This window comes from Gopherus flavomarginatus, chromosome 2 (assembly GCF_025201925.1).
Source record: "Gopherus flavomarginatus isolate rGopFla2 chromosome 2, rGopFla2.mat.asm, whole genome shotgun sequence".
Taxonomy (NCBI): domain Eukaryota; kingdom Metazoa; phylum Chordata; order Testudines; family Testudinidae; genus Gopherus; species Gopherus flavomarginatus.
This window is the reverse complement of record NC_066618.1, coordinates 206739338-206754819: the sequence shown is the minus strand read 5'-3', so window position 1 is coordinate 206754819 and position 15482 is coordinate 206739338. Positions and strand designations below refer to the sequence as shown.

Genomic DNA, 15482 nt, shown 5'->3' with positions numbered 1-15482 from the left:
TTAAAGAGACATGAAAAGGCACATGAGCAAATTATCCCACCACGTAGGAAAAAATAGGAAGTATGGCAAGAGACCAACCTGGCTTAACCAGTAGATCTTCAATCATCTAAAAAAAAAAAAAAAATCAAAAAAGAGGCCTACAAAAAGTGGAAACTAGGTCAAATTACAAAGGATGAATATAAAACAAACAACACAAGTTTGTAGGGACAAAATCAGAAAGGCCAAGGCACAAAATGAGATCAAACTAGCTAGAGACATAAAAGGTAACAAGAAAACATTCTACAAATATATTAGAAGCAAGAGGAAGACCAAAGACAGATAGGCCCATTATTCAGAGGAGGATGAGGGGGGATAGAAAACGTGGAAATAGCAGAGGTGCTTCATGACTTCTGTTTCGGTTTTCACCAAGAAGGTTGATGGTGATTGGAAATCTAACATAGTGAATACCAGTGAAAATGAGATAGGATCAAAAGAGAATAAAATAGAGAAAGAATAAGTTAAGAATGACTTAGACAAAGTAGATGTCTGTAAGTCACCAGGCCTGATGAATACTCAAGGAGCTGACCGAGGAGATATCTGGGCCATTAGCTATTATCTTTGGAAAGTCATGGAAGATGGGAGAAATTCCAGGGGACTGGAAAAGGGCAAATATAGTGCCAATCTATAAAAAAGGAAATAAGGACAACCCAGATCAGTTAGCTTAACTTCTTGACCTTGAAAGATAATGGAGCAAATAAATAAACAATCCATTTGCAACTATCTAGAAGATAATCAGGTGGTAAGAAACAGTCAGCATGGATTTGTCAAGAGCAAATTATGTCAAACCAAACTGATAGCTTTCTCTGACAGGGTAACAAGCCTTGTGGATAGGAAGGAAGCAGCAGACATCCTATATCTTGACTGAAAAGACGGTTATTCACCTTTGTAACTGTTCGAGATGTGTTGCTCATATCCATTCCAATTAGGTGTGCGCGCACCGCGTGCACGTTCGTTGGAAGATTTTTACCCTAGCAACACTCGGCGGGTCGGCTGGGCACCCCCTAACGTGGCGCCTCTATGGCACAGAATATATACCCCTGCCGACCCGTCCACTCCTCAGTTCCTTCTTGCCGGCGACTCCGACAATGGGGAAGGAGCGCAGGTTTTGGAATGGATATGAGCAACACATCTCGAAGAACAACAAAGGTGAGTAACCGTCTTTTCTTCGAGTGCTTGCTCATATCCATTCCAATTAGGTGAATCCCAAGCCTTACCTAGGCGGTGGGGCTGGAGTGAGAAACTGCAGAATGCAAAACTGCTAAGCTGAAGGCTGCATCGTCTCTGGATTGTTGCACCAGGGCATAATGGGAAGTAAAGGTGTGTACCGAAGACCATGTAGCTGCTTGACATATCTCCTGAATAGGAACTCGAGCTAAGAAGGTGGCCGACGAGGCCTGTCCCCTGGTAGAATGTGCAGTAATATGACCCGGAGAGGCATGAGCTAGAATGTAGCAAGTCCGGATGCACGCTTATACCCAGGACGAAATCCTCCAAGACGAGACGGGCTGGCCTTTCATCCGGTCCGCCACTGCAATAAAGAGTTGGAGGAGGATGGGTATATAAATATTCATACCCTTTAGAGGGTACCATGTATTTCCTTTCCACGCCTCTGGCCACAGGAGGGATAGATGCCGGAGATTGCCAAATGGTGTCCGCTTTGGCTTGGATGGACCGGATGAATGGCAGAGCCACGCAAGTTGGGGCATCCGCCGACAGTATGTCTATGACTGGGTCTTCCATCTCCGGGACCTCCTCCACCTGGAGGTTGATATTTAAGGCGACTCGCCGGAGAAGATCCTGGTGGGCTCGGAGGTCGATCGGGGGCGGGCCCGATGACAAAGTACCGGCTACTGCCTTGTCTGGTGAAGAGGACAACGAAAGACCTGGCAAGGATGGCTCATTTAGTGACTCCTGTTCCAGAAGAGCATCAGGGTCCGGGAACACCTGAGGGTCCAGCGCCAGAGCGAATGGTCTGTACCTGCTGGAGGAGGGCGGCTAACAGTGGCCTCTGGTGCATGATGTTCCAACGGGGCGGAACGAGATGGAACTGTGGGTTCGCCTTGGGCCTGGTGATATGCCCAAGGCATCCAGAAGGACCACTGAGGCGCTTGTTCCATGCCCTGAGCCTCCTGGAGGACATGGCTCTGCGGTTCTGAATCCCCATATGCGGTGCTATCAGTGTGCGAAGACTCAGATGGCTGTCGTGATGGACAAGGCAGAGCAGAGAGCACGTGAGGAGGAGCCCTGTGCCTAGGGTACCGTACGTCGTGCCGCACCAGAGAGCGGTACCAGGAGTCGTTCCGGTGCCGAGAGGTTGACCGGGACCTGCGACCAGCGTGGTTCCGGGATCGTGAAGCTCTATGGTGAGAGCTGCTGCGACGTGAACGGTGCCAGGAGCTGGATCACCGTCTGGAGTATTGGTACACAGAGCAGGATCTTGAGCGGTGGCGCGAGTACGACCGGTACCGAGAATGAGATCAGCACCGGGACTGCGAGCGGTGCCTAGATCGGGACCGGCAGCGAGATTGGGAACGCTGGCGAGACCTTGATCTCAAGTGGTGCCTGCCTGCGGCGGCGATGGAAGGTGGCCTGACCAGGGCAGGCTTCCCTGTTGACGCAACAACCCACACCAGCGGTGCCAGGGGCTGAGGCAGGGTGGGCTCTGTTAGGGCAATGAGTTCCCTCGCCGTCGAAAAGGTCTCTGGCGTGGTGGGAACGATAAGCTCTACCAAGGCGGGTGCCAGGGAGCTGTCATGCACCAGAATCGACGGCTCTTGCCTGGCCAGAATCAACGGTGCCGAGATTGCCGGTGCCACGGCAGTTGTTGGTGCTGGGCAACTCGGTTGTGGCTGATGCTCAGACTGCGGTGTAGATATTGGAGTCACAGGAGCTTTGACCTTCTTGACACGCGGGGAGAGGGAGCGGTGCCAGGCTGGCTTCTGGGCCGGTGACAGCTGGTGCCGGGGCATCTTGGTGGTGCCAGCGCTCTCCGGTGCCGACGAGGCACTTCTCGCCGGCGCGGACTGTGTGGCACTCGGTGCTGAAGACGGAGGAGTGAGGGGGCTGCCTCCATTAGGAGCTGCTTAAGACGAAAGTCTCGCTCCTTTTTTGTCCGCGGCTTAAATAACTTGCAAATCCGGCACTTATCTGTAAAATGGGATTCCCATAGGCACTTTAGGCAGGAGTCGTGGGGGTCTCCCATTGGCATCGGCCGCCAGCAGGCCGAGCACGGTTTGAAGCCCGGTGAACCAGGCATGGGCCTGGGCACTGGGAGAAGGGAAGGGGCTAATCCCCAACCCTCTGAACTATATACACTAACTATGTTAACAAAAGGTTAATAAAAAAGTATTAACTACAACTATATACACAATAAGTACTAGAACGAGTGAATAGCTAGGGAAGTGGAGATCAGCTAAGCCGCGCTTCACTGTTCCAACGACCAACACGGGCGGTAAGAAGGAACTGAGAAGCGAACAGGTCAGCAGGGATATATATTCGGTGCCATAGCGGCGCCACGCCAGGGGGCGCCCAGCCGACCCGCCGGGTGTTGCTAGGGTAAAAATCTTCCGACGAATGTGCACGTGGCGTGAGCACACCTAATTGGAATGGATATGAGCAAGCACTCGAAGAAGTAAGGCTTTTGATATTGTCTCACATGCCCTTCTGACAAATAAACTAAAGAAAGGCAACCTAGATGGAGCTATTATAAGGTGGGTGCAAAACTGGTTGGAAAACCGTTCCCAGAGACTAGTTATCAGCAGTTCAGTCACACTGGAAGGACATAATGAATGAGGTCCCGCAGGGATCAGTTCTGGGTCCGGTTCTGTTCAGTATCTTCATCAGTGATTTAGATAATGGCATACAGAGTACACTTACAAAGTTTGAGGACGCGCTACCAAGCTGGGAGGGGTTGCAAGTGCTTTGGAGGATAGGATTAAAACTCAAAATGATCTGGACAAACTGGAGAAATGGTCTGAAGTAAACAGGATGAAATTCAATAAGGACAAATGCAAAGTAGTCCACTTAGGAAGGAACAAATCGGTTGCACACATACAAAATGGGAAATGAGTGCCTAAGAAGGAGTACTGTGGAAAGGGATCTTGGGGTCACCGTGGACAACAAGCTAAATATGAGTCAACAGTGTAATGCTTTTTTTGCAACAGCCAACACCATTCTGGGATGTATTAGCAGGAGTGTTGTAAGCAACACACGAGAGGTATTCTTCTGCTCTACTCTGTACTGATTAGGCTTCAACTGGAGTATTGTGTACAGTTCTGGGCACCACATTTCAGGAAGGATGTGGACATACTGGAGGAAATCCACAGAAGAGTAAAAAAAATGATTCAAGGTCTAGAAAATGACCTATGAGGGAAGATCAAAAAAACTGGATTTGTTTAGTCTGGAAAAGAGAAGACTGAGGCGGGACATGATAACAGTTTTCAAGTACATAAAAGGTTGGTACAAGGAGGAGCGAGAAGAAATGTTCTTCTTACCCTCCGAGGACAGGACAAGAAGCAATGGGCTTAAATTGCAGCAAGGGAGGTTTAGGTTGGACATTAGGAAAAACTTCTTACCTGTTAGGGTGGTTAAGCACTGGAATAAATTGTCTAGGGAGGTTGTGGAATCTCCATCATTGGAGATTTAAGAGGAGGTTAGACAAACACCTGTTTAAACAACTTAGTCCTGCCATGAGGCAGAGGACTGGACTAGATGACCTCTCAAGTTCCCTTTCAGTCCCATGATTCTATAACATGCACAATAGTACAGAAGGGTTTAAATATTTTTTAAGTCTCTATTTGAGGTGGAGAGAGTAATCATGTTACCTTTTTTTCAAACTCTTTGTTAAATAGCATTTCAGTGAAAAGCCTTCCTAGCTTTACCAAGAGGAAAGAAACTGCAGGGAAGAGACCAAGAAACTACAGAGAAACGTTCCACAAAGATAAGTGCATCAAAACAAAGACCTTCTCTTAAGTCCTGAGTTACTTGTAAATACTCATTCCTCTGATGCTTTCTTGGAAGACTGCTACAGGACATCAGTATACTAGTAAAATATATTTTTAACCAACCTATGGTTAATATGCCATGTCAATTCCCCACCCCCACCAGCAGTATTGTAGAAATGCCATCTCTACTTCCTCTTTATGTGCACAAGCAGGTAGCATCACACTCATGGACTGCTTTGAAGACATGTACTCTTTTCCTTGTACTGCTTAAAGAATACTAAATAAAAAGGGCTGCTTTTATGGCTCCATAAATCTAACCACCAGGGATCTAGCCTTATCTCCCTTCCAGTGGATACCATGCTCTGGCCTTATACCTAGGGCCCTGCCAAATTCACAATCCCTTTTGGTGAATTTCAGTCATAGGAATTAAACAATCATAAATTTCATGTTTTCAGCTATTTAAATTTGAAATTTCATGGTGTTGTAGTTGCAGGGGGTCCTGAGCCAAAAAGGAGTTGTGGGGGGGTATGGGAGGGGAGGGGCGAGTGGATTGCAAGGTTATTGTAGGGGAGGCTGCAGTACTGCTACCCTTACTCCTGCATTGCTGCTGGCAGCGACACTGCCGTCAGAACTGGGCAGCACTGCGGATGGGATTTTTAACAGCCTGATTGGCAGCGCTGACCAGAGCCACCGCGACCCAATACTGAGTTGCAACCTGAAATTTGAGAACCATTGATCTAGGGTGACCACCTGTCCCTAATTGGGCAGGACAATCCCAAAATGGGGGGAGGGATAGCTCAGTGGTTTGAGCATTGGCCTGCTAAACCAAGGGTTGTGAGTTCAATCCTTGAGGGGGCCACCTAGGGATCTGAGGCAAAAATCAGTACTTGGTCCTGCTAGTGGAGGCAGGGGGCTGGACTCTATGACCTTTCAAGGTCCCTTCCAGTTCTAGGATAGGATATTCTCCATTAATTAATTTCGAGTCCTGGTCCCAGGCTGAATGACTCCAAGGCAGGATTTGTCCCAGATTCCCAACATCAGCCTCTTCCTGGTGTGGGGGCTGAGGTGGGCCTTAGCCCCCACTTCTCCCCACCAGCCATCATGAAGCTTTGCCTCCTGCTCCTCCTCCTTCTCCTCCCACCCCCTCAAGTCCCTGCCCCTAGCCAGGCCAGAAGCCAAAGCAGGGCAGTAGTAAGAGCAGCCCACAGAGCCCAGGCCACGGTGGGGAGCCTGACCCTCCAGCTGCCCTGGGCAGCGTGCCTGGGGATGTGTGGGGCCATGGGCAGCTCATGCCCCTGGCCCAGGGCAGATGGAGAGTTTGGGGATTCCCAGAGCAGCCCAGGCTCCTTGGCCGGCTCTTACCACTGCCCAGCTCTGGCTTGGCCAGGCCTCAGGGGGAACAGGAGCAAGGGTGGGGCACAGAGAGACAGGTGTCCTGCATGTGTCTCATTTTTGCATTTTGAAAAAATCATCCTCAGCATTTGTATCCTCTGCACTTGAGTCAGGCTGCATCATTTTCCACACTGCCTGGGTGCAAGTAGGAAGAGCACAGAAGAGTCTTCTTGCTCTCAGTTCTGTTGCCCAGTGTCATAACTGTCTACAGCAGCCAAGAAGAACAGTTGCAAGAGCATATTCAGTGCAGATGGACTCTTACAAATTTAGCTGTCACTCTAACACAGGGGTAGACAACCTACGGCACATGTGCCAAAGGCGGCACGCGAGCTGATTTTCAGTGGCACTCACACTGCCCGGGTCCTGGCCACTGGTCCAGGGGATTCTGCATTTTAGTTTAATTGTAAATGAAGCTTCTTAAACATTTTAAAAACCATATTTACTTTACATACAACAATAGTTTAGTTATATATTATAGACTTATAGAAAGAGACCTTCTAAAAACATTAAAATGCATTACTGGCACACAAAACCTTAAATTAGAGTGAGTAAATGAAGGCTCGGCACATCACTTCCGAAAATGCTCTAACATCTCTGCTTTGCATATGCAAATAAATTTCTCAAAGACTTGTAACTTGGCCAAATTTGAGTGGCTTTTCACAGGATCAATGTCTGTGACACAAATGCCACCCCACAACGTTTCAAGCCTTTCCTTTGAAGTATGGAGGTGCTAGAGCTTCTCAATGAAACATTTATGAACATTTCCCCATAATTTAATTTAATTCTTGGAAACAGCTGAACTGTTTTTGCTAACACTTTCAAAACAATTCAGCCTGAGGCAGACAACAGCCAGTGTGGAAAATTTCAGCTCAGACAGTTAAGTTTTGGCTAAGTTATAAGCAACTGGAAACAGGATCTTATAATGGAATGCATCAGTCAACTTTAGTAGAGATGGTAGTACCAGCACTATCTAGAATTAAGACTAAGATTTAATCATGGGTATTTTTAGTAAAAGTCACGGACAGGTCCCTGGCAAAAAACAAAACAAAAAAATCATGTCCTGTGACCTCTCCATCACGTATACCCTAAATACCCCGACTGAATCGGGGGAGCGGCAAGGGGAGCAGCGAGGAAATGGATGCATGGCACCAGCTTGGGGGGTGGGGGGGGAGAGAAGAGAAGAGGCCTGAGATGCACCAGCTGGGGGTAGGGGGAGAGAAGGGGGCCTGCTGCCGTTCCGGGCACTGGCGGGGATGCGGAGAGAAGGGAAACCCTAGGTGCCAGCGACTGCTCTGGCTGCGGCGGGGGGGGACGCCTGGGACCAGTTGCTGCTCTGGCCACCCTGGGATCACTGCCAAAAGCCCCTGAAAAGTGGTTGCTCCTGCCACCCCAGAACTGCTGCTCAGGTGGGGTCCCTGGGGCCAGCTGCATCGGCTGCTGCCCAGGGCCGCCAGAATGGCAGTCGGCGCAGCTAGCTCTGGGGCCATGCGAGTGGCTGGCTGCAGAGCTGCTCCAAATGCCGCTGTCCCGGGCCAGCTGCTCAGGCAGCCACGGGGTAAGTCACACCAGCTGCTGCAGAAGTCCACGACCTCCCTGACAAACATGGAACCTTATCTATAAAACAAGAAAAATGAGAGAGGGGAATGGAGGACACACTAGTGAAGTCCTTGTGAAAAGGAAGAATCAGATTTGCATATTCTGAAAAGGAGCATGTGTTAGTTAAGCAAAAAAGAGAGGAAACTGTGTAACATTATCTGCAATGCATGGTGTATTATTTTATTTAACTCTTATTGGGATCTTTCCAAACACTCTTCCCCTTCTCCAAAAATCATATACTCTATGACACTGACCACAAAGGCAACTATAAACATTTGCATGAAACAGAACAGAAACCAATTAAGGTGTCAAATACCATGCCTTATACTACTTTGCAGATAAATGCATTTCTGATAATCACTTTTCAACCAAAAAAACAAGTATATCCAGAAGTTTTAATTTTTTCAGTAGCCCTGTACAACAGTGGTCCCCAACATTTTCATCTGGCGGGCGCCAGTCGAAGGACCATGGCAGCGGAGCATCCGCCAAAATGCCGTCGAATTTCTGCGGCATTTCGGCGGCAACGCCTCTCAATGACACCACTTGCCACCGACAAGAGACGTCATCGAAAGGCGTTGCCGCCGAAATGCCGCAGAAATTCAGCGGCATTTCTGCGGATGCTCCATCGCCAGCCAGGACGCAGATGCATTTAGATGCCCCCGAGGGCGCCATGGCACCTGCGGGCACCGCGTTGGGGACCCCTGCTGCAAAATATCCCTCTTTTTAGAATTCTTCATTCATATATTTTGGTGACACACTGCAGAAATTTGCTGTTGCACCATAAGCAATGTACTGTTGAAGAGTCTGAAAGGATTTTACAAATTCAGTAATCCTAGTTTTCCCAGATCTTAAGGAAATGTCAGGGTGTATTAGCTCTTCAGATAAAGTTGTATTCTTGATCTTCTTTTGCTCCAGATCTAAAGTTCACACATTTTTCAGTAAATGTATTTGGTATGTTATGAATCAACTAACTGCATAAAATTTGGAGTAAGCTGCAAAAGAGGCAGGCGAGCGTCACACATTTAGGACTAAACAGGAATACTGAATTCTTGAGAATTTTTATAGCACACTTATCACAAGTAGAATCAAATACAATCAGTGGTTAGTAGCCACTATGTAAAAGCTTAATGGTTAGAGAGGGAAAGTAATAATTTCAACAGTTAGATGTAATTCTTTTGTGAATTAAGTACTGTTTTGTAAAACGTTCACATGATTTCTGTTAAAAATGTTATTGTATACACGAAAGGCTTATAAGAGGACCAGTGCATTTAAATAACAGTCCCTTATTACCTTATTCCACTCTTCTGAAATGAGCCAACTTCACATATAAGGCTCTATCTAGAGCACATACGGGCCTGCTCCAGAGGACTAAAAAACCCAAAGCCTTAAATGATGAGCAACAGTGAAGTAAGAAGCAAACTGAGGGTATAGGAGAGCTTATGTAATTGATAACTTCTGCACTCCACGCTACCTGAACCTTAGGACAATATCAGCCCAAGTCCAAATACTTCATGGGAGTTACTGCAAGCATTAGAGCTGGAGTAACTCTTGGGAGTGGGAAGAGAGAGAGATGAGGACTGTCTATTCCAGGCCCCTAAAGACAAAAGCCCCAAAACAACAGTGTAGTATTTGGGAAGACTGCTGCCCCAAGTTGACAAAAGCACTGGCGGGCTTCGTTTCCTCAACCCCAGCCCTTAAGGCACCATTCCTCCCTTCTTCACCTCTCCCACTAATATGAAAAAAACCAAAAGGGAACAGCTGAGTGGGGAGAACCTAAGTCACAAGGACACAGCTGTGTAAAGTTCTATCTTGTCTCACTTTTATGACCAGTTGTAGAACGTTGATGTGAAGAAGCTCATGGACGAGGTTTCAAATTCACTTTCTTTCTAAGTATCTTGCGCAAAGCTTCTTTAATGGCATTATAGATTCAAACAATATCCAAAAAAGCAAACATTTTGCAGAATGAAGACATTGAAGAAATAGACTATACTGCCAGCTTCTCTCCCACAATGCTACTGACCAAACTAGGTTACAATTATAATCTTAAAAACCCCACTACTCTGCCATTGCCAATTAAAATTAAACATGGAGTTGGGATACTTTGTTTTCCAATTTAGAAAAATTAAAAAGATTCAAAATTTCAGCACTTTGAATGGTGGCCTATTAATTTACACACACATACTAACTCATACACTTGTATGATTGTGTCTTTTGCACATATTAAAAGCAAAATAAATGTTAGAACCTTTTATGCAAAAATTAGTCTAAGTATGAAATGGTAGTTTGCTACACATATTTCCAACAATATTTATTACATATTTAATCCTATGAATATGATGTACACATGTATGGAGAAAAATGCTTACACTGATGTTTTCTAATTGTAGTAGGTGTACTGTATAATAGGATTTTATATCCTCTGATACTAGCCTCACACAGAATCCCGTTTCCTTGAACATCATGACTTCCTCTTCTTCTGTTGGCCAGTACTGTGCACATTTTACCTAAATTAAAAAAAGGTAAGTAAATATTTGCCCACTGAGACAAATGACAGAAATGAGCTATGCGGGATCACAGATTCTACATGGGGTGGGGGATACAGATGCATTATGACAGCTTCTCTCTTCATCCTGAATAAGGAGATAAATGGTAACTATCATTAAGCTAAAATATGTTAACTAAAACTGTCTTTTCAAAGATATACAGCATCCATTTATTAGCCACATGTATAGTTGAATTTAACACAGAGTTTAAGATAATTTTCACAAATGATATACATTGAAGAAAAAAAAGTATTAATGCTAACTTGTGGACATGTTTCCAAAGAACCGAAGCACCATTAAATTAGAGTATTTAGGGCTCAATTCTCCACTACTGAGCACTTCCCACTGCTATTTACAACAGTGCAAACAAAACCTAAAATTTATATTTAGTAGCATTTTACACTCACTTAGTACAGATGTAAATGACTACACCAAGTTCCCAAGCTTTGCAATTTTAGGGCAAGCCGCTGGTCTACCTATTTCAGTATGCTAGTCAATAGCCACTACTAAATTCCTCAAAAGGAAAAGAAAGAGCCACAATTGGACAAGATTTTGCATGGGGGAGAGGGATAGAGAAGATTCCTCTCTGACCCCTATCATGAGTCTATGCTCTGAAAGAAGCTCTGAATAATGCTTAGACTATGCAGGCTGAGAAAGTTATCCACTTCTTTTAAAACAAACAAAAAAAAGCCATCTATAATATTGTCTTGATCCCTGGTAGCAGTGAATTCCACAGGATTACTATACACTACATAAAATATAGTGTTTTTCTTTATAAATTGTAGCTGTATTGTCAGTTTGAGATTCTTTGTAAAATTTGAGGGCTTGCATAGCTGGTTCTATGTGCTTATAACTATGTCCTTCATAATTATAAATCTCAGTTCTGTCCTGTTAAAATCCTAGTTTTCACATTCTCATCACTTGCAAGTAGTGTTAAACGCTCTAGCCATATTCACTACCCTTCTCTTGCCCTTTCCCTAGTTCTGATACATCTTGACGTGCACCCAAACACCGTACTTGCTTTAAGTATCTCTACAATCGACAGACACCTTTACTGAGCTCGTCTAATGACCCTTTTCACCCTTCAGAGCATTCTGCAAGTTCAGTGCCCACCCAGCACATAAACTTCTTTTTTTTTTTTTAAAACAATATGTATTACTTTACATTTATAGAGGTTACATGTTACTTGCCACCGTGCAGCATCATCCCCAAGGTATTTAAATTAATGCATGATTTATCAGACTCCTTTAGTGCTTACTCACCTATCTGAGTTTGTGCTTAGAAGTGAATGGGACTTCTGCATTTCCTTTGCTTGCATAACTCGATCCCAAAGCTCCAGGCCTAGTACATTAGGCCATCAAACTTCTCTAGCCAAGAATTTTTGAATGACCAGAACTTTATTGCATTTATAGCTAAGAACAACTGCTAATATCTAGATATTTAACGAGTCAGTCACAGAAGCTGGCAAAAAAAGCACTCTCAAGTGATTCATAATCTGTAAATTCTCACTGACTTGTAAGGAAGTGAAAAAACAGACTAGTTTTATTTCTGCTGGTAGCACGAAATCAGGCTTTCATTATCAACAGTGGTCTATTAACAAAACATTGCTACTGTTACAAAAAAATCTCTCAATGAAGTTAAACTTAAGGTAAGTTTCCTACCCTTTACATCTCATCTTGGAACCCACCTAAGCCCTAACTCCTACTCCCATCTTAGTTCTTCTGCTTTTACATTCCCCTGCCTCAGGAATTTTATTTCATCTTTCTAGACCTGTACTTACTGGAGACTGTTCTTACTGAAATGAATTTCACCTCTTACCTTTATTAAATGAGGTAGTGGAACTATCTTAGCCCGGTACAATTGGAGAAGAGTCTGTAAATGCTCTCACTTATCCCCTCAAAACTACTTTAAAAAGTTATTTCTGGTCCTGCTTGTAGAATTAGTATCTCAATTGTCACAATAATCAAATGTGCCAGAACAGCCAGCAAGATTAGTGTTCCCATACTGTTATTTTAGCTTCCAGCAACAACAAAAACGAATGTATTAGCTCTTCACAACAGGACATTCTTAACAATTAAGAAACAACTTTAATATCCCAATTAAGTGTGGTTTGATAGCATTACAAGTATGTTGCTTATGTATAAGTTGCATTAAATAGTCATTACTTACTGACTCTTTTTCAACAATTCTGTTCAGCATGACAACAGCTCTGGTCTTTTGTTGCCATACCATTAGCCAAAAATGACAACAAGTATTAGGAAGTGGACCCTGTGCGAGTAAGGAAAGAAAGAGGGAAAACATTCACTTAGTGCTCAAAACAAGAATCATAATTCAATTATATCTGAAAAATTGTCTTCAAAAGAGAACAGTGTAAGACAGGAAACTTAAGTCAATTGCACAGCTTATACACAAATGCAGAATATAAACATTGAGTTTTCTGGAATACAACAGTGAGGCATTCCCATTAGTTAGCCTACAACAAAATATTCTGACAGATTCATAATTAAAGTGATCAATTTATGAACAGCTTCAGAAAGAAAGTTAATTTATATAAATGGAGATACACTATATTTGTCATCAATGACAGCTGTTAAAAGTACATTTTATGGATAGGATGTCAGTATCAGAGAGAATTGTGCTTTCAGGCATTATCAGAGCAGAATCTGATGGATACCAGTAGTTCTGGTGATAGCTTTTTAAATGGTGAAGACCTGTTTCTCAAATGTAACACTTTTATTGCAGCATTCCATCACCTTACATAATCAGGAACATGATTACTTAAACAGCTGTGAACATCCAAGAATTTCAACATCATTAAGTTTTATAACTAGCACGGTGGTTCTCAACCTGTGGGTCAGAACCCCAAAGTGGGTCTTGACCATGTTTTATGGGGTTGCCAGGGCTGCTGTAAAACTTGTTGGAGCCTGAGGCTGAAGCCCAAGTCCAAGCCCCACTATCCAGGGCTGAAGCCCTCAAGCTACAGCACCTCCCAAGATGAGTGGGCTTGGGCTTCAGTCTCTCCTCCTGGAGTCAGGCTACTCTGGAGGGGTGAGGGAAAATAAAAATTCTCCCTTCTCTCAGTAAGGAATTATAGCTTCAAACTCATCTATGGCTATTAGCCAGAACTTGACATGAAAAAGGAAACTCCCCAACCACTAAATTCCAGTACCCTTCCCCTTCCTTGAAGCTGGGGTTCTAAGAGAGTTCAGATTTCTTACCAAGACATTTCTTCTGGACCTTCTTGGTTAGACTTCCCTAAAGTCCTCTTTAAGAGGTTTAGTCTTCCAGCTACTAAGTATTGGGCAATTTTTTCAAGCTATATAAATTATAATGAATTTCTTGGAGTTATATTTACAAAGGATACAAGGCAAATTTGTGAGTATGTTAAATTGAAGGAAAGTTGTATATTATTTGGGAACTAATAGCAAATCTCAAGCTTTCCTCTACTACTCGAGTAGACCTGAGTGTGCTCATTATACCAGGGACACTGCTGCATCTATACATTTAAGTTATGCAGTATTTTACCTCATGTGGAAATATGAAAAGTCTGCCTTAGGAAAGTGTAAGCTAACACTTACTACAAAGCTGTACGTGACCTGCATGAAGACAACTATAGCACACTGAAGATCAAAATAATAAAGGAAAAGAGGTTAACGAAGAAACCAAAGACTCTCCTCTGGACTTTTTGTCAATTCTTACAAATGTGTATGTTGGTACCATTCATGCATGTGTTTTTGTTTAAAGGGAGAGGGAGAAGGAGAAGAGTCATGTTTAAAAGGAAGAGAGTACAACAACAGATAAAGTAACCATTTGGATATTTTCATATTAGTTGAAAAGAAAAATCTGTTTTAGAAACGTTTGAAAACTTTAATATATAGATTGCTATGAAATAATGCTTACCCTGAAAATATATCTTTTAAAAACTAGAGGAACATCCTTGTAATCAGATCACATATACTGGCTATGTGTTTCATTTACTGACTGAGGAGAGCAGCAAAGATGGCTTCATTCCCATGCAAGGCTATGCTATGCCATAATGTCCATGTTCTCCATCCCCTATAACAATTTAATATCTGGTTATTACTTACCTGTGTTAAAATATAGTTTCTTTGGGCTTCTTCTATGACTACTAAACTGGCATTGATATAATCATTCTCTGTGTTTTGCAGTTTTACACGACTATGGTCATCTAACAATAGAAAAAGTTAAAATTAAGACATATATGACAAACATATGGAAGTGAAACTCCTGTGATAAATTCATTTCACATATTTCCAGAATTTATCATTATATGGTGTGATATCAAGGCATAACTGGCATTCATTTGATCTAAATGCAAAATTCACTCCTAGCTTAGTTATGAATGACTAACATCACCATTCTTAACTTTTGCAAATAAAAATTTAAATATATAAAATATTTTATACACATTCAAAAAATCCCATTATCCAAATAGCTTTGGAAACATCCATATCCTCTGTATAATCAGAATTTTGGACAATTATTCAAAAGTTCTGATAGAAACAGAAGAAATCAGAAGCCAAAAGGTGATTTTTGGATAACCTGGGCTTTTTTATATATATTTAAAATGGAACTCCCATTTTAAGACCCAACTCTGCAGCCAGAGCTGAAGCCCCTATGCCCATGCACAGTTCTGCTCACTTCAAATGCACACAATTTTAATTAGGTTTTCTGACTCCTAACAGATTATCACAAATGTAATGCAAATATAAGAACGTAGCACATTAACAGATGAGAAAACTGAAACAGAGGTCAAGTGACTTGACCAAAGTCACCCAGCAGGCCAATGACAGAATGGGAATTTACTATTTATGGGTCCAATCCTCTCAGTATGCACCCAAAACTCCAGGTTTACTTCAGTGATAATTTTGAGATTGCAAATCTTGTTAGGATCAGGCCCTATATAAATAATCGATTGTGAAACAAAGGAAATGCAACACAACTGAGG

General features: G+C 43.3%; 1 protein-coding gene across 5 annotated transcripts in view; it reads right to left on the bottom strand.

The window, feature by feature from the left end:
* Positions 1 to 15482, bottom strand: part of PTPN2 (protein tyrosine phosphatase non-receptor type 2) — a 58793-nt gene that overhangs the window by 21405 nt on the left and 21906 nt on the right. For 4 of the 5 annotated variants that reach the window (XM_050938836.1, XM_050938839.1, XM_050938837.1 and 1 more), the window contains exons 3-5: positions 14602 to 14702; positions 12683 to 12781; positions 10337 to 10474 (exon numbers count right to left, since the gene is read on the bottom strand). In XM_050938836.1, coding sequence (XP_050794793.1) covers positions 10337 to 10474; positions 12683 to 12781; positions 14602 to 14702 — 338 coding nt within the window. The remainder of the gene's footprint in view (positions 1 to 10336; positions 10475 to 12682; positions 12782 to 14601; positions 14703 to 15482) is intronic. The other variant, XM_050938838.1, reaches the window with a different exon arrangement.